Source organism: Nycticebus coucang, chromosome 21, assembly GCF_027406575.1.
Source record: "Nycticebus coucang isolate mNycCou1 chromosome 21, mNycCou1.pri, whole genome shotgun sequence".
Lineage (NCBI taxonomy): Eukaryota > Metazoa > Chordata > Mammalia > Primates > Lorisidae > Nycticebus > Nycticebus coucang.
In genome coordinates, this window is record NC_069800.1 from 34,335,596 (window position 1) to 34,357,486 (window position 21,891).

Below are 21,891 nucleotides of genomic sequence, written 5' to 3' on the forward strand. Positions count from 1 at the left end.
CCCATATGCCGAGGGTGGCGGGTTCGAGCCCAGCCCCGGCCAAACTGCAGCAACAAAAAAAAAAAAATAGCCGGGCATTGTGGCGGGCGCCTGTAGTCCCAGCTGCTCGGGAGGCTGAGGCAAGAGAATCGCGTAAGCCCAAGAGTTAGAGGTTGCTGTGAGCCGTGTGACGCCACGGCACTCTACCCGAGGGCGGTACCGTGAGACTCTGTCTCTACAAAAAAAAAAAAAAGAAAGAAAACCTACTGTGATGCCAGGCACTATTTTGGACACACTAGTCATGCAGCAGTGACATGGACCTTACACTAGGGCAGGGACGGGGGAGACAGACAAATAAACACATAAATAAATACAAAAAATAACATCAGGGAAAGAGGACTATGAAGAAACAGAAGGGGTGGGAAGGAGAGTGCAGGAGGCTGTGAAAAGGGGGTTCTCAGGATGTCTTCCCAAAGAAGTGACATCTGAATAGAGATCTGGAGGCAGTGAAGGAAAGGGCCTTGTCAATATCTGGGGGAAGCATTCCAGACAAAGAGGACAGCCAGGGCCAAGAGAAGGAGAGAGGACAGGAGTGGGGACCAGGGGGATATATCACATAGGATGCTAGAAATCACCTTTGATCCTTAGTATGCTGGTTGCCATTGGAAACCAGGGAGGCAGCATGGCTTGGTTCATATTTTGAAATGATGACACTGGCTGCAGAGAACAAGCTAAAAGGGGCAAGAATGGAAGAAAGGACTCAACTTAGGAGACTGTTGCAGCCACCCAGGGCAGAGGTACCAGAGCTGTGGAGGAGGTACAGCATGGTCAGATTCAGGATGTGTTTCATAGGGAGAGAAAACAAGATTTGCTGATGGCCTATAGAGAACTCAAACTAATCAATAAGAAAAGAATAAATTACCCCATTTCTATGTGGGCAAAAGACTTGAACAGAAACTTCTCTGATGAAGACAGGCCTACAAACACATAAGAAATGCTCATCATCCTTAATCATCAGAGAAATGCAAATCAAAACCGCTTTGAGATATCATCTAACTCCAGTAAGATTAGCCCACATCACGAAATCCCAAAACTACAGATGTTGGCGTGGATGCAGAGAGAAGGGAACACTTCTACACTGCTGGTGGGAATGCAAGCTAATACGATCTTTTTGGAAAGAAGTTTAGAGAACCTCAAGGAACTAAAAGTAGACATACTGGCTCAGCGCCTGTGGCTCAAGCGGCTAAGGCAACAGCCACATACACCTGAGCCGGCGGGTTCGAATCCAGGGCCTGCCAAACAACAATGACGGCTGCAACCAAAAACTAGCCGGGCATTGTGGCGGATGCCTGTAGTCCCAGCTACTTGGGAGGCTTGAGGCAAGAGACTCGCTTGAGCCCAGGAGTTGGAGGTTGCTGTGTGCTGTGATGTCACAGCACTCTACCCAGGGCAACAGCTTGAGGCTCTGTCTCAAAAAAAATAAATAAATAAAAGTAGACATACCATTCGATCCTGCAATTCCTCTACTAGGTATATACCCAGATGATCAAAAATGATTTTACAACAAAGATTTTGCACCAGAATGTTTATTGCAGCCCAATTCATAATAGCCAAGACATGGAAACAGCCCAAGTGCCCCTTGACCCATGAATGGATTAACAACTTGTGGTATATGTACACCATGGAATACTATGCAGCCATAAAAAAGTTGGAGACTTCACATCTTTTATGTTTACCTGGATGGAGCTGGAACATAGTCTTCTTAGTAAAGTATTTCAAAAATGGAAAAAAAAGTATCCAATGTACTCAATACTACTATGAAATCAATATAGAACCACCTACATACTCATACAAATGGCAAAACCTAACTATAGTCCAGAAAGTAGAAGGGAAGAGGAGAGAAAGGGGAGGGAAGGCGGTATATGGGAGGTGAGAGGCTATTTGGGGGGGACCTCACCTAATGTGCATGATGCAATGGTACATTTCAAAACTATTTAGAAATGAGTATAATTGTGATGGATATGTTACTTAGTTCAATGTAAGCATTTCACATTGTATATCGAAGCAGTACCCTGAACCCCATCAATGTACAAAGTTTTGATTTAATAAAAAATAATTTTAAAATAAATTAATTAATTAATTTAAAAAGAAAAGAAAAAATGACTGTTATCTAGATTACATTAGTAACGTACTGTCTTTTTACAGAATTGTATGGGTGAAATTTTCTTTTAATTTTATTTTGTAATTTTAGATAATTCTTTTTACATTTTAAAAGTAGGTCAATTTTGTTTTTAGTTTTTACCTATGCAGGGTGTCCTAATGAAGGAAAGTACTACCAAATCCAAAAAGGGGGGGGACCAGATATGTAGCAGCACCCCTCGCCCCCTACCATAAGAATGTGACCTTTTGTAACTGTCCTAGGAAATAGCCCCGAGCTGAAGCAGATAACCGGTAACTGGTTCTGAAAGAAAAAAGCTAAGCAACTGTTTAACTGCTGATCTTGTCTTAAGACAGATGAGTAATGAACCAGAGTTCTTCTTATCTGGAAAAGCCCCTATGTCTGCTATCCCTCCCTAAAGCCCCTGCTATGTCTGCTACCCCCTCCCTACTTTGTGGTTTTTGCCTTTATAAGCTTGTAAAACCTGCTGTTCAGGGCTTGACTCCTCAGCTCCTAAAAGAGTTGCGAGTCAAGCCCCAGCATGCTGGAATAAAATCCTCTTGCTGTTTGCATCAAGCGCCATCTCTTGCGGTTGATTGGGGTCGTCATCGCTCAGGGCAGAGTGGGGGGTCCTGCCCCAAGTCTTTCACTAAAATTTGCCATACGTACATACATAGTGAAAGGGTAAAGTTCTACCTAAACGTACCATTATATACAAAACATTCATTATATAATTTTACAATATATTTCTGTGTATTGATATAAAAATATTAAAAATATAAAATATGAGTTTCAAGAAAAAGAAAAGATTTGCTGATGGCAAAGCTGATGAATAGATCTGGAGTGAAAAAGGAAAAGAGTCAATGGTGTTTGCTCCTCACTCAAATGGAGAAAACTAGGGATAGATTAGGAAGGAGATTGAGATTAGCAGATCGAGAGTTCTGCTTTGAAAAGATTAGTCTTGGGCGGCGCCTGTGGCTCAGTCGGTGAGGCGCCGGCCCCATATACTGAGGGTGGCGGGTTCAAGCCCGGCCCCGGCCAAACTGCAACCAAAAAAAAAAAGAAAAGAAAAGATTAGTCTTAGAAAGATCCTGTAGACAGTGTTATGTTGTTTCCTTTGCTTTGCTTTGCTTTGCTTTGCTTTGCTTTGCTTTGCTTTGCTTTGCTTTGCTTTGCTTTGCTTTGCTTATTTTGGCCAGCAGGTGTGGCTCTGTGTTTTTCTCCAGCAGCACCTTGGTAGCGTATAGCTGTGGATTAATCTGATTGGAATTACGTTGATTGGCTTTAACAGAATAGGAAGCAAGAAGTATTTGAAAGAGACCAAGTAAAACGCTAGACCAAATGTAAAGCCCCATTCCTGGGACAAAACTTAATTAGTGTGAACTGATCACAAATGACAGAAATCCAACCCAAACTAATGTAAACCAAAGAAAGGGAAGCAGTGGCTCATGTGAATGAAAAACACATCCAAGGAGCTTACAAACAACCAGAAAGAGCTCTAAGACATAAAGTGGCCATCTGGCTTTGAGCTGGGGGTGTAAGATGACTGTGTGATCCCACCTATAGGAGGGGACAGTACAGATCTAAAACAAAAAGGAGTGGTCTGGTCTACAGTAAAAAGGAGAGGGAATAAAAAATCTGAAAGATCAAAATTTCACAAACACTGAGTTTGCAGAGCCTAACACATTGCATGCCCTGAGAGAGATCCAGATTTTGAACGTTCCTTCAAAATCAGTGTTAAACCACCACTAGAATCTGGGAAGTGAGATGACTTTTATTACCTATCAATCTCTTGTTAAAAAGTATGAAACAGGGGAGTGACAAACACCTCCCTTTTCTTATATCAAATATATAGCATGAGCTTCAATATTCCAGATGCCACCTCAGCAGGGCAACTCTTCCTGAGTGTTGATGCTTTGATTGCCTACACAAATCAGAAGAAGCCTCCACAGCCCAGCCTATCATTATTTAAAAAAAAAAAAAAACACACACACACACACAGCTTCCTGCAATTCTACTGTTAAGTTTAGAAGATCATTAATTAGACAGCCATGTTCAAGAACTGAGCTAGTAGCCCACCTCATTATGCACCTTGAGGTTACTCTTGACCTTATCCTGACAGGCCCAAGTAAGTGTGGTGTGACTCAAACCAGAGGCACTCCAGGTGGCTCCCACCAGTTAAGAGATAACATACTGCTCACCTGTCACACAGCAGAAAGAGATAGCACCTGCCAAGCTCCCCAGGCCCTTTGAGGGAACGTTCTGAGGTCTCTGCAAAACCACAATGAACACTTTGACCATGGATCCCCTGATGCCCACACAAGAAATCATGCAGCCAATTCTACATAGAATTCGGTGCAAGAAAGAGCTATCCTCTCCAAGTGGAGCTTCTACCAGGCAATAGGACTTCTATAGTGACCATGGGCATGGATCTGAGGCTAAGCAGGCCACATTTGCCACCCCCAGGGGAGCCTTTTTGGTTTTAGTCAATGCCACGTCTGCTTCAGAAACCTGGTCACAGCCTGAAACTCATCCTACTGCCTCTGGCTTCAAATGGTTCTGACTCTTCCTTCCCATCTGCCTCAAGTCTGTTTCCCAGAGCTGCAGATCATAAATGTACCTACATTATGCAATTATTTGGTGCAGAGGCAATGCACTGGAGAACTGGCTGCTTTGGCAAATGTTCCAGGGGTGCCCCTTTTCACACCTGTCCCTCCCTATGTGTCCCAAGACTCCCTTGGCTTCTTTACAGGGTTGTCCCTCCCCCACTCTTCAAGTTGCATGGACTTGCACACAGCCTCCCACAAATCCTTCTGAGAACCTCGTATTTCTGCTGCTGTGAAACAATCCCTGCTGCCCTCAGATGACTGCAGATGCAGAGAGGATGAGGGGCACAGGCAATGAATAGTTCTGGTAAACAATGATATCCCATACGAACTTGAGGTCAATTCTTATCACCAGGCAGCCAGTGGGGTCTAAGTCAGCCCCTCCTCCTTTATCAGCTCTTAGTCATCTCTGCTGCAGGGAGGAAATCAGCTGGACCAACATAGCCATGCTTTGGGATGGGAGGGTGGGGGGAAGGGCGTCCTCAGACTCTTTTAACTTTCTTCTGTGTATAAGTTGGAGCATTTTGACCAACATATATGCCCATGCAACCACCACCCACATCAAGATATTGAACATTTCTGTGACCCCAGAAGTTCCCCTCAAAAGCCATTGATTAGATTAGCCTTGCAGGTCCTTGAACTTCATATAAAAGAATCTTACAGCATACATCCTTGTGTCTGGCTTCTTTTACTCAACATGTTTTTGAGATTAATGCGTGTTGTTGCAAATATCCTTCCATTTTACTCTAGTGCTTTGTAGTACTCCACTGTATGAGTGCACCACAATTGATTCACTCGACTGTGAATCTGGGCACCTCAGCTACTGCCAGCTATGTTGCTGTGATTGCTTTGGTGTATACTTTTGTGGAGCATCGGCACTCCTTTCTGGGGGCACATGGACAGCTTTAGATAATTCTGACACAGAGTCTCCCAGTGTGGTTGTACACGCATCCACTTTCTCCAACAGTGGCCTCAGGCTTTTTGGTGGCATCAGATTCTTCTTTTGATAGTACAATAGAATGAGCTTACGGTGCGGACTGAACAGACCTCAGTTCATGTTTCAGCATCATCACCTACCTGAGTGACTTTGGGCAGTTACTTCCCTAGGTAACTGTGGGGAAATGAAACCTAGAGACTTTGCCCTCTGCAGCCTAAGTTGGATCCGTGGTAAATCACACCCACGTAACTTAGCGGCAGGCAATCAGCTCTAAGTGAATATTCTTTCCCTCTTCTTAGCTGCACCCACAGCTCCCCACAATGTAGTCACCAAATAAACATTTCCAGTCCTTTTCCACCAAGGAGTCCTTTCAAATTCCTATGCCTCTCTCCTGAGAATTTAATTATTATTTTACTCCCCCATACTTAGGTGATGGGGCTGCTTTTGTCCAATCCACTGCAGTTGGTGGAGAAATCCAAAAACTGGGGAGATCAGATGTAGACTAACAGAAGGCAACAGAAGGTGATAGAAGGTGGCTTCCCATAAAGCAACGCTGAGCCAGGGAGGAGACAGATACACTTTGACCAAAGTAAAGCCCAAATTTACTTTGTCTGCTTAAGTGCTTTTATGGGAAGATGTCCAAGATATATTGTTAACTAAAACAAACAAAACAGGGGACAGGAAGACAATTTTGGGACCTTTGTAGAAAAAGGAAAGAGAGGAGGGTATCTTTCTTTATATTGACTTGTATCTAGGGATGGATACACATGGAGCTGTGGAGGGCCAACAGGGAAGGGGCACTGGAAGAGGGGACGTTTCTTTCAGTATGTCCTCATATGGATGTTGAACTTAAACCACAAGAACGGATCCTCTCTTAAATTTTTTTCCTATCTATACTTAAAATTTTTTCAGTTATGCTAGCCAGAGCGTATAAATTCCTGACTTAAAGTCCATAAAGATTTTTGGTGGATCAAGCCTAGCAAAGCAAAACACTTCCGTGGGGCACTGTGAAAGTTTTGAAACCAACTATGCTATGGTCCATTATTTCACTTCCGGGAAACACAGTCAACAGCGTCCTTTCTGATTCAACTCTGCAAGTTGAAATTTGCTCAATTTATCAATGTTGTAAGGAGGGCTCATTTGTTTCCATTAGCACAGACTTTACATTTCTTGATTTCGGTGTATCTCAAAATTTTCATAATGACCCCTATTAGGTATGTGCACTAGGAGGCTGGGTGTATCTGGGCTTCAAGTAGGTGATGGAGGTGGGTGTGCATGCAGGTGTGTCTGTGTGTGGACAAGGATGCCAAGCCCTATCAAGGGCGGAGCCCTAAATGTCTGAGGAGGGGACCTACCTGAGCTCATGTGGGGTGATACCAGAGGGGCCCACTCAGCACCTGGCTTTTCAAAACTTTTCCCCATCACTCCAACTCCTCAGCTCTACAGATTTCAAATTCCATCATTAGAAACCTGGAGTGGCTGGGCACAGTGGCTCACTCCTATAATCCTAGCACTCTGGAAGGCCAAGGCTGGTGGACTGCTTGAGCTCAGGACTTCTGAGACCAGCCTGAGCCACGAGTGAGACCCCATCTCTACTAAAAATAGAAAGTCTAGCTGCACATGTGGCAAACGCCTGTAGTCCCAGCTACTTGGAAGACAGGAAGATAGCTTGAACCCAGGAGTTTGAGGTTGCTGTGAGCTATGATGATGCCACAGCACTCCCCAGGGTGACAGAGTGAGACTCTGTCTCAAGGAAAAAAAAAAAAAAAACATAGAGTAAGAGAACAACTAGTTTTTAAGGTTCTCTGTGTGTGTCAAGGTGTAGCTGTGCCCTGCATAGGTGAATGTGTGTAGGGTTGTGTGTGTGTGTATATGTGGGTGAGTATATTTAAGGTGATATATGTGTTTTCACTCAGCAAAAAGGGAAGAAAAATCTACCAGCAATAAGTGGCAAACCCTTGGAACGTGGCAGGTAGGCAACACAGGACAGCCCCCCATGACAAAAAGAATCTCAAAATATGGCCTGAAGATCTACCTTCCCAGAGGCTCAAAAGCAGCACACCCAGAGCCAGGTGACACTAATAAATAATGAACACGTCTGAGCTTGGCAAAGAGCCACAGACCTGCCCACAGAACTGCCCTTCACTCCAGGCAGCCTGTCATCCAATCAAATTCTGAGGAGTCTGGCAAGGGGCCAGCAGGCTGACGCCACCCAGTCCCAAGGGAGCACATCACAAACATGTAGGGGTGAGGGGACACCTCTCTCCAGGCAAAGCTAAAAAAGAAAAACCTTCCCTTCTGGGAGCACTGCCAGGCCACAGCTCCCCCAACCAGGGATGTGATAAACGCAGGCACAGAGGCTGAGAAAAACAGAGAGAAGTAGGAGGGGCAGGGAAAGGTGGCCTCTTTATTATCCCAAAATGCAAAGTATTGAAGGCACTTACAATAACAAGGCTGGAGAGGAGGGCAGGGGGAGGGCAGCGAGCCGAGAACAGAGGTAAATCAACGGGACCCAACCTGGTTACCACCCAACTCTGAGAAAAGGAAAAGCTACAGGGCTGGGTCTGGAGCCAGTGAGGGCATCCAGCTCTACTCCACAGAAGGTAAAAATCCATCCTACAGAGGATCAGGAAGTTAGGGGCACACAGCAGCAAGGGATGGGGCTAGAGGTCACGAGTTAGTGGTTCTTTAAGGAACACGCTCGGCAGTGAGGATAGCCCTCAGGTCCCCTGCTGGAAGAGGTCTTGATACATCTCAATGAGACGGGCGGCTTCGCGCTGGCCAGAGAGCAGAGCACCATGAGTGGTGGAGTAGTACTTGCGATGGGTAGCCTCACCAGAGAACAGCACCTGCATGGGCTGGGCAGGGAGAAGGGGGTGTGAGAGTAGAGGAGCAGCAGAGGCCCCAAGGCTACCCATCTGCCCCAGGACCCACCCCCCACCCAGACTACAATCAGAGAGGCTTGATCAGGCATCTGAGATGCAGGTATTGCTGTTTCCAAAGGATGAGGAGCTGCCCATCCCACTGGGCCATCTTCCCCAGTGTCTTCCCCAAACATCCAGGCCTCAGTTCTTTCTGTTCTTAGGCTGTTAAGAGTCCTATCTCTGCAGTCTCTTACTACTGAACTCAGGGAAAGTGGTTTAACCTTCCTAAACCTTGACCTTTTCATGGGCCAGATAGCTTCTTTATACCACCTACTTCTGAGGGTAGTTGTAAGGATTAAGTGAAATCATGTATCTAAAGCACTTAGAACCTGGAAGAACATAAGTACTCAATAAAGTCAGGTGGTAATTTAACAAACCTTTATGAAGCCCCTGTTAGGATCCAGGGACTGTTCTGGGCACTTGGAAGATAAAAGGTGACCAGGCTGCTGCTTTGTGGAGCTTCCATGCTGGTGGGGAAGCCAGACACGAAACCCAATTACTAAACAATGTCATGCATGACATGATGGGTGTTTGAACAAGGCACTGACAGCCCAGAAAAGAGGCCCAGTATTAGAGGTATCCCACAAAGCTTCCCAGAGGACAGGACATTTGGACTGGTCCTTCAACAATGCTGGGTAAATAGACAAGTAAAGGACATTTCAGATGGAGGGAAAAGTGGGGACAAAGATGCATCAAGGCACTGTTTGGGGAACAGTGAGAATTCTAGTACAGCCAGGGCTCAACCTCAACAAAGGAGGCTCTCCAGGCAAGATGTAGGTAAGGAACAAGCTTGTGTTTAGACTTTATCCTGTGCCTCTCAAAATGAATGTGCAAAGGCACCAGCTGTAGATCCTAACAGAAAACAGAGGTTTTAATTCAGCAGGTCTAGGGTGGGCTGAGAGTCTGCATTCCTAACAGGCTCCCACGTGAGGCTGGTGTTTGTTAGGCAAGGATCACCCACTCTGAGTAGTGAGGCTCCACTAACAAGGAGCCCACAGAGGTTATTACACTGAAAGGGGTGTGTATTGTGACAGTGTACTTGTACACTGCCTTCTCCCACATCTACCCCTCCTCCTTTTTCTCCTCAGTAACAAAGCTCTGCTTTTTAACTGGGTTCATTGCCATCCAGAATAAAAATGAATTTGCCCAGCCTCTCCAGCAGATAGGTGTAGTCACATGACTGTGTTCTGGCCAATGAACTTTCAAGTACACTGTTGCGTAGAGACACCTGATTCAACTTCAAGGATTCACCTCCTTTGTCCATCTGCCTTTCCTCCTCCTTCCAGCCTAAGAGTCAGATGTAAGAGCTGGCGCCTCCGCAGCCCTTCTGGGCCACAAAATGGCCTTGAAAATGGGAGCCAGACACTAATGATACTGTGTCCTGCTACCTGACTCCAGATTTCCTTATGATTTTCCTTGTTTAAGCCACAATTTTTTTGTTCGTTTTGGTTTTCCTTTTGTTACATGCACCAGTCCTAACCGATGCAGGTGACAAGAGATTGACTGTGACAGCAGCAAAGGTCTTTCTGGGGATCTCCCTCTCAGTGGAGAAAGCACAGTACATGTTTGTTGACTAAAATTCCCTTTACCAATTACATCTAAGAATTGTTTTAAATATAACTCTGTTGAGGTTTTACCAGTTATTATACATGTACACTTGGCTGGGGAAAGTCAAAATCTGCCTTATGAGGCCAGGCATGGTGTCTTATGCCTGTAATCCTGGCACTCTGGGAAATGAGGTAAGATAATTTCTTAAGCTCAGGAGCTCAAGATCAGCCTGAGCAAGAATGAGATCCCATCTCTACCAAAAATAGAAACACCAGCCAGGCATTGTGGCCTATAGTCCCAGCTACTCAAGACACTGAGGCAGGAGGATTGCTTGAACCCAGGAGTGTGAGGCTGCTGTGAGCAGGCTGATGCCACAGCACTCTAGCCTGGGCAACAGAGCAAGTCTCTCCCTCAAAAAATAAAACAAAAACGAAACTACCTTATGGGAGCAAAAATGTGTATTTCTCTCAGATTTACCATTTTTTAGGTATAAAGTTGACATAAGTTTAGGCCTCGGTATTCCCAATTTTATTTTCTAAAACATATTGGGAAAACATTTCCATTGAAATTAGTGCTGTCCAAGAGAACATTCCATGAGGCTATAGAACATTATGGATAGCTACACAATCTAATATGGTAGCCACATGTGGATATTGAACTTGAAATGTGAATAGTGCAACTAAGGAACTAAAATTTTAATTTTTTGTAGTACTCTACATTTTAATTAATTTAAATTGGAAGTGGCTGACAGCTACCATGCCCTGGAATGGCTCTATTTTCATAACCTCAAGAAAGCATGTCAAGTTTCCACCTGATTTTTTCTTCCAGATGTTAAGTGCACATTTTCTTCTTGTTTCCTCTTTCATTAAAGGAACTAGTCCATCTCTCCCTCACCTTAGCACCCCTTAGTGAACATTACCCTTCCCCTCCTCACCCTGGACCAAACTCACCCCACACTCACCGCTGTCTTAGAGATTTCTGTATAGGGCAGGGGCTTGGCCAGCTTCTCCACATCTGCCCCACTCGAGCCCACCTGTGTATATGAATAGGAGCCTCGGAAGTAGGGGTTGCTGCCCCAGGCCGAGCGCAGAATTCGCCGAGGTTTTGGAATGTTTGGGTTCCCTGTTGGGGAGCCAGAAAAGTCAAGGGGAGGGATAATAAGAAATGGCTGCATACAGAAGACACCCCTGAATAGACACTCCTCACCCCACCTCTGCCAGGGGTGGAGGATGCGAGAGGAGAGAGGGAGCCAGACTCCAGCTGTGCACCACCCAGTCAGCACCACCTTGTCACCCTAGCAAAACACTCGTCTTTCAGGGCCTAATAATCATGTTTCCCCTTTTAACATCAGGGGTTCTTGTGAGGCCCCTCCTGAATAGTGGCTGAAAAAAAATACTCATCTTAAAGGATCAGAATAAAACATAAATCTCACTCTCAGCAACAGAGAATGGGTAGGAAATGGGCACCTGGCAGTGATGTCTATTTGTTTTTTTTTTTTATATTTGTATTTTAAAAATAAAGAAGCACACAGACAGCCTCTGACTGTTTCACACCCCAACCCAGGGTGACAGCAATTCAGGAGCCTAAGGCTGAGTGTGACACCCTGTGGTGGCTCCCCCGGTGGGCACAGCACCTCGACCTCACAGGCTGGGGAGGGGAGAGCTGCCTGCTCTGGCAGAGGGCACAGTTAGGGAGCGGGCAGTGGGGCAGTGGACGCACCTGTGAACTGACGCAGCATCTCCGTGCAGATCTCGGCCACCGCCTCGTCATCGCACCTTTCCATGACGAGGGCCTCCTCCCCACAGATCCAGCCGCTCAGCACGTGGCCATAGCGCTCGGGGGGGTAGAGGACATCGAAGCCACAGATCTTGCGGTACCAGAGCTCTGGCGGGTAGGTGAGGGTGCTGCTCTCTGCCTCGTCCTCCCACACAAACTGTAGGCTATTGCACTCGGGACCCCAGAAGGGCTCCTCGAATTCAAGAAAGATCTTGTCAGTGGTACCAATGCCCAGGCGGTGGATGGCAGCCACCTTCTCCACGGGCAGGCCTGGCCGGAAGAAGCTGGTGTACTGCCTCTTAAGCACGCCCAGTGACACGGTCACGATCACATGGTCTGCCGGGATCATCTCGCAGTCCTCACACTCCACCACCACCGGCCACTGCTCGTCCTCGTCCTGCCTGCGCCCTTGGGGTTCCTCTCCTCCCTGGCTGCCCTCCCCAGTGTCGTGGTTGTGGTCACCCTCACCCCGGGGCTCAATCTCGGGGCCGCGGGCGCAGGCCCAGGCCTGGTCCCAGTGAACACAGCGGACGGGCTTCCCCAGCTGGATGACATGGGCAGGGATGCCCTGGGCCAGCAGCTCCACAACCTGCATGAAGCCAGAAGGGATGACGTGGTGGGCCCCGGGGATCTCGGTCCACTCCCCAAAGGCACTCAGGGACACCTCGTCGATGCTGTGTGAGCTGCTCTCACAGCTCTCCACCTGCAGGAAGACCCAGGGAGAAGCCAGGTGACCGCTGGGGCTGGGCAGGGGTAGGAGCAGGACCTCCGAGCAGCGTAGCCCTCCTCGGACCCAGATGCCCCCAGAATCAGTCTTCCTCACTCGCGAGACAGCAACAATACCTTCAGGTACTGCTGGATCATGGCGAGCTTCAGGCGCTTGGTGGCCTCCGGGTCGTCAGGGTCATCCCTGATGCGGTTGCGCACCTCCTCCCGGGTGAACACCCCCACACTGTTTCGACTTTCAGCATTGACAGGTTTATCATGCTGGAAGAACTCCTGGGTCAAGTTATAGACCTGTCGGAGAAATCCCAGGAAACTGAAAACATGCTCCCTCCTCTCACCTCCCTCTCAAAGAAGGGGCCTCATCCCAAAAGTCACAAGCTCCCAGGCATCACCCAGATGCACTGAGCCCTTGGTCTCCCTCCCATGGAGAATTTACGTTGCACCCAACACTGCACTGAGGCTGTACCTGGCTGCCTCTTCCTCACCCCCAGCCCATGAGGGGATGGGATGGGCCTCAGAGGCCCTCTCGCTGGGCCCTCACTTTGAACAAAGTGTAACATGTTGTGTGGAAGAAAGAAACCACCACCTCCTGGGTTCTGCACAGATCTACATGGGCTCTACCTCCCACACATTTACCATTCCAAGAACCATGCTCACGGCCCTTCCCCTGCCACCACTTCCCAAGTGTGTCTGCTTTGCTCTCTCCCCAGAGGTCAGTCTGGAGCTGTGGATTGTCTGGTGTATGGGGGGAAATGGAACAAAAGGGGACTCTGGAATCCGATCCCTTGGAGATGCCTCCACAGGCCTGCCTAGGTCTACACAAAGTACCCATTTACTTTAGGCCTCAGCCATGTATAAGAAAGATAGGATGCAGAGGGGAGGGAGGAACACAGAAGAATGATCCCAAGGAGGTTTGAGTGTGCCGAGGAATGGAAAGACATTTCACACTGGCGTATTTCAGCAGAGCTCCAACCCGTTCTGCACAGATAATGACGATTTGTCAGTCCCATGGAACGGGGTCCCACGGTATCCCCTGCCTGGTATAGAGCTCCCACTGAACGCAAGGCAGATCTCCCTGAGGAAACCTTCTTTCCCCTGACTGAGGAAATAAGCCAGTCACAGGGGAAAACATAGGTTCCCCAGAGGCAAGGTCTGAGCCCCAGAACCCACTGGGCTCTGTGTCAGACACAGGTTGTAATGTGAGTAAGACAGGCAGTCCCAGCCCCTGCCCTCACTCAAGTTAGGGAGATGTTCTAAGTGTAATAAGAAAGAATCATGGGACTGTGACAACCCAGACAAACCTGCACAGTCAGGAGACAACCAGGTTGGTAGTTGGGGCGGAGGACATTTCAGACACAGGGATCAGGGTACTTAAAGATGAGAGAGAGACAGAGATGCATTCAGGAAACTTTAAGTGGGAGCGGGCAGCAGGAGAGTTGTAACAGCAAGGCAGAAGCTGGGGCATAAAGCACTGAGAGTCACGACAAGGCCTCTGGTCTTAATTCAAGGGCCTGGCATCAGTGAAGGGCCATGCACAGGAAGGTGGCACAATCACATGCCCACTGCTGACATTCCCAGGACACTGGCAAAGGGGGGCTCCTCGGCTGGGTCTCTGTGGCTGAGCTGATTGGTGATTCTTTCCCTTCCTAAAGAGAGTGTAAATTCGCTCTGTCCTGCCCCCAGCCCTGGGGCCACAGGGTGAAGGAGGAGGACAAAGCCTATTGATGTCTACCACTTACCGCCCCCACCACTCCACTCAAGGGAAAGGCCTCCACATGAGATAGAAGCATGAATTAAACATGTCTCTGAAGTCTAACTTAAAAAGAAGAAAATGAGTTAAATTATTCAGTCTTCCCTCCCCACAGTCACGAGATGCTGGGTGTTTAGCCTTAGCCAGAGTCCTCAGCAAATTCCTCAGCCAGGGCCACTGCCAAGAGGTCAGGCTTTCAACTCGCCTCCTCTGATAAGCAACATGGTAGCCAGTCATCAGCTTGTTCACTAGAAGCCAAAATGCCCAGCAGAGGAGTAACAAATTTAGTCCATCAACATCAACATGACTGCTTGTATCAGCCACTGACTAGGATGGTCTTCACAGAACATGGGCTTGTCAAATGGGTGCAGTCTCCTCTCCTGGGCTAACTGACATCTTCCCAAAGTGACTCAAAGAAAATGGGACAGATCTGTGACAGCTAATAATACCCCAATCCTCATTAGATATTTTTAAAAGGTACAACTATATCCATTGTACAGATAAGGAAAGCCAGGCTCAAAACATCTCAACAATTTGTTCTAGATTACAGAGGGAATGAATGGTAGAACGGTACTCAAATCAAGGTAGTCTTATTCCAGAAACTAAGCTCTATGCCAGTGTTTTTCAATCTTTTTTTTAATCTCAGGGCACACTTGAACCTATAGTTAAACTTCTACAGCACACTTAAATTATGTTGATTAAAAAAAAAAAAAAAAAAAAGAATATACTTGCTGTGCTTTGAACTCCTTTTGAAAATAATTTAATTAATGATCTTTAAAAATATTCATGGTCCACGAATGGATTAATAAATTGTGGTATATGTACACCATGGAATATTATGCAGCCTTAAAGAAAGATGGAGACTTTACCTCTTTCATGTTTACATGGATGGAGCTGGAACATATTCTTCTTAGTAAAGTATCTCAAGAATGGAAGAAAAAGTATCCAATGTACTCAGCCCTACTATGAAACTAATTTATGGCTTTCACATGAAGACTATAACCCAGTTATAACCTAAGAATAGGAGGAAGGGGGAAAGGGTAAGGTGGAAAGGAGAAAGGGAGGGAGGAAGGGAGGAGGTAGGCAGAAGGAGGGTGATTGGTGGAATTACAACTGCGGTGCATCTTACAAGGGTATATGTGAAACTTAGTAAATGTAAAATGTAAATGTCTTAACACAATAACTAACTAAGAAAATGCCAGGAAGGCTATGTTAACCAGTGTGATGAAAATGTATAAAACGGTCTATAAAACCACTGTATGGTGCCCCGTGATCGCATTAATGTATACAGCTATGGGGCGGCGCCTGTGGCTCAGTTGGTAAGGCGCCAGCCCCATATACTGAGGGTGGTGGGTTCAAACCCGGCCCCAGCTGAACTGCAACCAGAAAAAAAAAAAATGTACACAGCTATGATTTAATAATAAAAAATAAAAATAAAAAACTTCACAGAAAAAAATAAATAAATAAAAATGTTCATGGCACGCCAGTTGAAAATCAGTGCTTATGTGATACTACTGCACAAACTTACTTAGTTGTTAATAAATAATAAACTCAAATGAGTGGCCCTCCAAAGTCATGGTTGGGGGCTGCATATTTATTATAAAGCCACCCTTAGGCAGGGTTTTACATGCTTAGAGCACACCTCTTCAGGATGGCCTCCAATATTGCCTAAAAATCCACACAAGGGGCTGGACATGGTAACTCATTCCTGTAATCCTAGCAATCTGGGAGGCTGACGTGGGAGGATCACTTGAGGCCAAGAGTTCAAGACCAGCCTGAGCAAAGCAGGACCCTGTCTCTACTTTTTAAATAAATAAATAATAAAAGAAAAAATTAGCAGGGCATGGCGGCAAGCGCCTGTAGTCCCAGCTACTCAGGAGGCTGAGGCAGGGGGATCACTTGAGCCTATGAGTTTGAGGTTGTTGTGAGCTAGGCTGAAGCCAAGGCACTCTAGCCTGGGCAACAGAGTGAGACCACTATCTCTTAAAAAATAAGAGATAGTCGGCTCGGCGCCCATAGTACAGTGGTTACCGCACCAGCCACATACACCAACGCTGGTGGGTTCTAACCTGGCCTGGACCAGCTAAACAACAATGACATCTGTAACAAAAAATAGCTGGGCATTGTGGTGGGCACCTGTAGTCCCAGCTACTTGGGAGGCTGATGCAAGAGAATTGCTTAATCCCAAGAGTTGGAGGTTGCTGTGAGCTGTGATGCCACAGCACTCTACTGAGGGTGACATTTGAGCTCTGTCTCAAATAATAATAATAATAATAATAACAACAATAATAATTCAGTCTCTTTGCACATGAGTGAGAACACACAATACACAATACCAGGGGACTGAGCACAACATTCTTTGTCAGCGCACACACTCAAGATACTGAGTGTGCCTGTCCTCCATAGAGCAGGGACCACCCCAAAGCAAAGGTCATTTCTCATTTCTCATGCCCAAGAGATAAGAAAATGCACAATAGGTACTTGATGGCCAATTACTGACGTGGAGCAAAGAATGGCTGTACCATAAATGACAAGCTAGCAGAAGACATGGCCTATGTATTAGTTTGCTAGTTCAGTGCAATTTACAACACCACTAAAATATACCAAAGATGATAATTTAAAAAAAAAATCTAAATAAGAGAAGGCTGTGTGCCACTGCCACTGCTATCCAATACTGTACTAGCACAATAAGAAAAAAAATAGGCTACAGCTATGCTAGCCTACACAATAGCCACAAGACACCTGTAGCACCTCGAAATTAAATAAAATTAAATATTTGGTAATAAGTTCTATTAAAAAATAAAAACAAAAAATAAGGTATTCTATTAAATAAGAAAAATTTAGATATATACAGCTACTACTTCAGTGGACTAAAAAGAATAATAATAAATAAATAAATTAGATAGTTAGCTCCTCAGTTTCAGTAGCTACATTCCAAGTACTCAAGAGCCACATGAGGCTGGTAACGACCATCGTGGCTAATTCAGGTCTAAAACATCGCCACCATTGCAGAAAGTTCTATTGATCTGAGGATTAGAAAGGAAAAAAACAAAGGTATATAGCACACCTCTTGGGTACAGGGCACAGCTACAAGAGGGGCTCTACCTAAGAAATGCAAATATTGTAACCTAGTTGTTTGTACCCTCACATTAACCTGAAATATAAAAAGAAAAAAAAGGAAAAAAACAAAATTCTCATTTTTGTGTAGGATTATACACATAAAATTCCAGAGCAGCATTAAAATATAATATAATTAACATAACAGATATATAATTAGAATTAAAATAATTCAGCAATATAGCTAATTAACAAAAAAAATCAATTATATTTCTATATAGTGGGAACAATTAGAAAATAATTTTTTTTATTGTTAAATCATAGCTGTGTACATTAGTGCAATCAAGGGGTACAATGTGCTGGTTTCATATACAATCTGAAATATTCTCATCAAACTGTTCAATGTAGCCTTTGTGGCATTTTCTTAGTTATTGTATGTAGACAATTGTATTCTGCCTTTAGTAAGTCTCGCCTGTACCCATTCTAAGATGCACCGGTAATGGGTGGCCCCACCCATCACCCTCCCTCCAAGAAAATAAATTTTTTAATTAACATATAAGAGTATTCAAAAAATAGTAACAATAATCACTACCACCCAAGTACTTAGTAATAAATCTTTAAAAAGGCCATTTGAAGAAATATTTAATCATACACAGCAGTAATCTTGCCTGGCACTTTTGCACTCAATCATGTTCATTTATCCCCACACGGTCCTGTTTTTTTCAGATGCAGAGCCCAAAGAGTGCAAGGACACAACCAGGTTCATAGAAGAGCTCCCAGGCCTCCCCCTCCCCCAGTGCCCTCACGTCCAGGTGCTCTGCTCACAATTCACCTCGTTGTATAAATCGCTGAATTCCTCAACCACGTCCTTGGGGATCCTGTGGCCATGGTTGGTAAGGTAGCAGGCCACGCCATTCTTGGAATAGAGGCTGATGCGGCCCACGCTGCGTTCCCCATCGGTTGTCTCTTCTAGGAGGCCGTTGGCTTCTGCTAGATGATAGACAGGATTCCCGTGGGAGCCATGTATCCAGGTGGCTCCCAGCTCAAAGGTAGCGTGTCCTGAGAGTGACAACAACAGGTCCTTAGAGGGGCAGGACCTTCTCCAGAGGGGGCCAGACCACTGCCTCCTCCTCCTTCCTCCAAGAGCATTCTTCCACCTCCCACAGCAGGCCGGAAGGGCTTAGAGTCCCCTTCTGGCAACCAAAGTCCTTAGTGAAAAGTTCCCAGTGAAAACCACTTTATAGCAGAGATAACTGCCACCCTGAATGATTGTGATTTGTCCCAGAGTCACCTCACCACACCAGTTAAAAGACTCTCTTTTTTCTAAAGTTAGGCCAGATACCAGCCCCCCTTCCTCATGAGTGCCTCCCCACGCGGGAGAAGTACTGTGGGTCCCTGAGGGTCCCAGTGAAACAGCAAGGTCCCCAGTTGGCTTCCTCCAATTCTTCAACATCTCCACAAGCCACAGAATCTAAAGCCTTTTCCCAGAAAGTCGTGCTCTCCCAATTCAGCACAGAGCAGGGGAGGACAAGCATTCCAGTTTGGAAGATTCCTCCCTAGAGCAGCCTAAAACAGATTTCAGGGAAAATTAAGCTCACTAAGCCTCTGGCACAGTTGGAACCCTAAGAGTCTGACTGCAGCAGGGTCCAAGTGGGGATGGGCCTGGAAACCAGTTGTACTACCCTAATCCCAGCCCAGCCGAGGTGCCAGGTGCTCTAGGCTGTCCCTGTCTCTAGGCCTCAGTTTCCTCTTTTGATGCTGCAGGGACTATGACAAATTTGTCTCCTTCCCTGCCTAGCACTCAAAGAAGTTGAAATAACAGAAGGAGGATAGGAATATTTTGGAGTATTTTGTTTTTACAGGTCTAATTCAAAATATTTGTGGTATATTTTTTGCCAGACAGTCGCAATAATCCCTCCTTATCCTTGTATGTATGCCCCTTTGCAACGTTACTTTGTCGTTTCTCCCGTTGAGAGTTGGAGTCTGTTTCCCTACCCTCTGAATCTGGGCTGGACTTGTGACATGCTGTGATTATTAGAATTCGGGGAAAGTGATGTTTACAGTTTCAGAGCTTATGCCTCAAGGGGCCTCATGACTTCCATTCTCATCATCCTAGAAAGTGACAATCACAGAAGAAAAGCCAGGCTTTTCTTCCATACTGCCAGAAATGTCTAATATAGCCAAAAGACTGTGCCCACCACCAGACTGGGGGGTAAGGTCATCATAGACAAAGAAGCCCCAGTCAAGCTGCCAGATGACTGAAGCGGTGTAGGGAAGCCTAAGCAAGGCTGGCAAAAGAAACACTTAACTCAGTCCCACCAAAATTTCTGACAATACCATACAATGGTATTGTTCTAAGCCATTATATTTTGGGGCAGTTTGTTATGCAGCAATAGTTATTCAATACACTCTAACAAACAGCAATATTTTCAAGATGAGGGAAGGGAGGCGGGAGGGGGAGGGGGAGGAGGAAAGGGAAGGCTGTGCTCCCACTTTATGGGCACCATGCAAGGGTGTGGCACACCTTCTGGGTGAGGGACACAACTACAACAGGGACTTTTCCTAACAAATACTATAACTTAACAGTTTGTACCTTCACATTAATCTGAAATTTAAAAAAAGAAAAAGAAAAACAGCAATATTACCCTTCACCCCAGGAACTCGGCATGCCTCTTCTTCATGCCTTCCCTTTCCTGGGTTACTTCTACTCAAACTGCCAGTTACTAAATATAACACTGCATGCATGCAGGTACCAAAAACAAGAGAAAACACAGTCAACGTTAACACCTCAGCCAACAAGACACAAATTGCCCTGTTTCTCTGGAAAAACAGGCAAGAATATATAGGCCCCTTGTCTGGGAAACGTGGGCAAATTGGAGGGCACCAAAAGCTGGAAGCCCTCTGTTGTTCTTTCAATGGATTCCTGGTGTGCTTTGAGGGCATTTAATTTATAACCTCCTTTAGAGCTTCAGGCTTGGGGCTCCTGAAATGTCTTGCCTGGTTTGAGCTCTCAATAGGAGCAAAGGGGACCTGAACCCTTCCAAGAACATGACAAAGAGCTCTCAGCACACAACCACTAGGCAGCCTTACTCAGCAAAAAGCAGGAAAGAGGTCAACAGTTCCAGATAAGGGACAAGGTCAGTGCCCCACCTCTATCCCCAGGCTTTTTTTTTTTTTTTTGCAGTTTTGGCCAGGGCGGGTTTGAACCTGCCACCTCCGGTATATGGGGCCAGCGCCCTACTCCTTGAGCCACAGGTGCCACCCTATCCCCAGGCTCTTTAAGGAGGCAAGAGGACCAGAGCAGGCCTGTAGGATAATATTTAGAAATAAACTTATCCTACATCAAGCACACAAAGTAAATTCAGTGTGAGTTTAAAATGACATGCTTTTCTTCCAGAGACTTAAGACGCTGGGACCCCCCCTGGGTTACTCACAGAGTTAGGTTTTTTTGGAATTGTAAAAATTCCTTAGGCCTTTTCTCTGAAGCAGTACACCCCGTGAAGCCTGAGATCCAAGGGCAAGCCGCCCTTCCTCAGAGATACGGGCCAGAGGGTTGACATATGTTAACAACATATTGTCAGAGGTCTATAGGTGCTCTGCCCTGAAGGAAGGTCACAGTCATTACTTCATACTGAGGAAACTGAGTGAATGCCTGAAGATATTAACTCTGTTCCCCTATAGCTGTTTTCGTCTTTGTGCCCTGCTCGGGAAAACTAGTCACTGTTTAGAGGAAGAGATTTACTACACTAGTGGTTACATTGATATGATAAATATTTCCTTTCAAGTTAAAATTCCGCTAATAGATAATGGATTAGGTGTGTACGTGACTGGAAGAGTATAAAACTTAAACTTGGAATAAAGAACTTTGCTATATGGCATCCCATGGTGTATAGTCTGTTTCTTGACTTAATAATTACAGGAGCGAGTTTACACCTACAGCAAAGCTGCTGCTCATTCGCGTCTCGGGTCACGCAACACAGGCCTCCATCTAAAAATGTTTCCTGTCCTCTCTCACAACCCCTCCATCTCTGCTATTCTTGCCACACCTCTGCATCCAAAGGATATCATGCACCCTCTCCACACCTACCCCAGTGTGTTCTTGGAACCTCTGGCCCTTGACCACTGCTCTCACCACTAACATGTTCACAGCTACCATTTCCGGGTGCAGTAGGTGCAAGTGCAGCTGGGCTTTCAGCCCCACATGTCTGCACACACAGCACCTGCCCTGACTTGTTCTCCCTCTCCCAGCAGGGTTCTGCCTCAAACTTCCTCAAATACATCCTATTGTTCCCTCTCTCCTCTCACTACCTACCCAACTCCCATGATCACCAAGGCCCACCCAAGCGTGCTCTCTCTCTCCCAAGGGAATGTTCCCACCCAATCAACAGATGAATCAATTGATCAGTTGTATACCCTCAACTTCCTGCTGA

The 21,891-nt window shown here is 45.9% G+C and overlaps 1 protein-coding gene across 7 annotated transcripts in view; it reads right to left on the reverse strand.

Annotated features, from left to right (window-relative positions):
* Positions 1 to 8,060: 8,060 nt before the first annotated feature.
* Positions 8,061 to 21,891, reverse strand: part of SMOX (spermine oxidase) — a 40,947-nt gene continuing 27,116 nt past the window's right edge. For 6 of the 7 annotated variants that reach the window (XM_053573950.1, XM_053573951.1, XM_053573953.1 and 3 more), the window contains 6 exons: positions 18,294 to 18,520; positions 12,772 to 12,945; positions 11,872 to 12,631; positions 11,114 to 11,274; positions 8,982 to 9,071; positions 8,061 to 8,538 (listed from right to left, as the gene is read on the reverse strand). In XM_053573950.1, coding sequence (XP_053429925.1) covers positions 8,401 to 8,538; positions 8,982 to 9,071; positions 11,114 to 11,274; positions 11,872 to 12,631; positions 12,772 to 12,945; positions 18,294 to 18,520 — 1,550 coding nt within the window. In that variant the 3' untranslated portion in view covers positions 8,061 to 8,400. The remainder of the gene's footprint in view (positions 8,539 to 8,981; positions 9,072 to 11,113; positions 11,275 to 11,871; positions 12,632 to 12,771; positions 12,946 to 18,293; positions 18,521 to 21,891) is intronic. The other variant, XM_053573955.1, reaches the window with a different exon arrangement.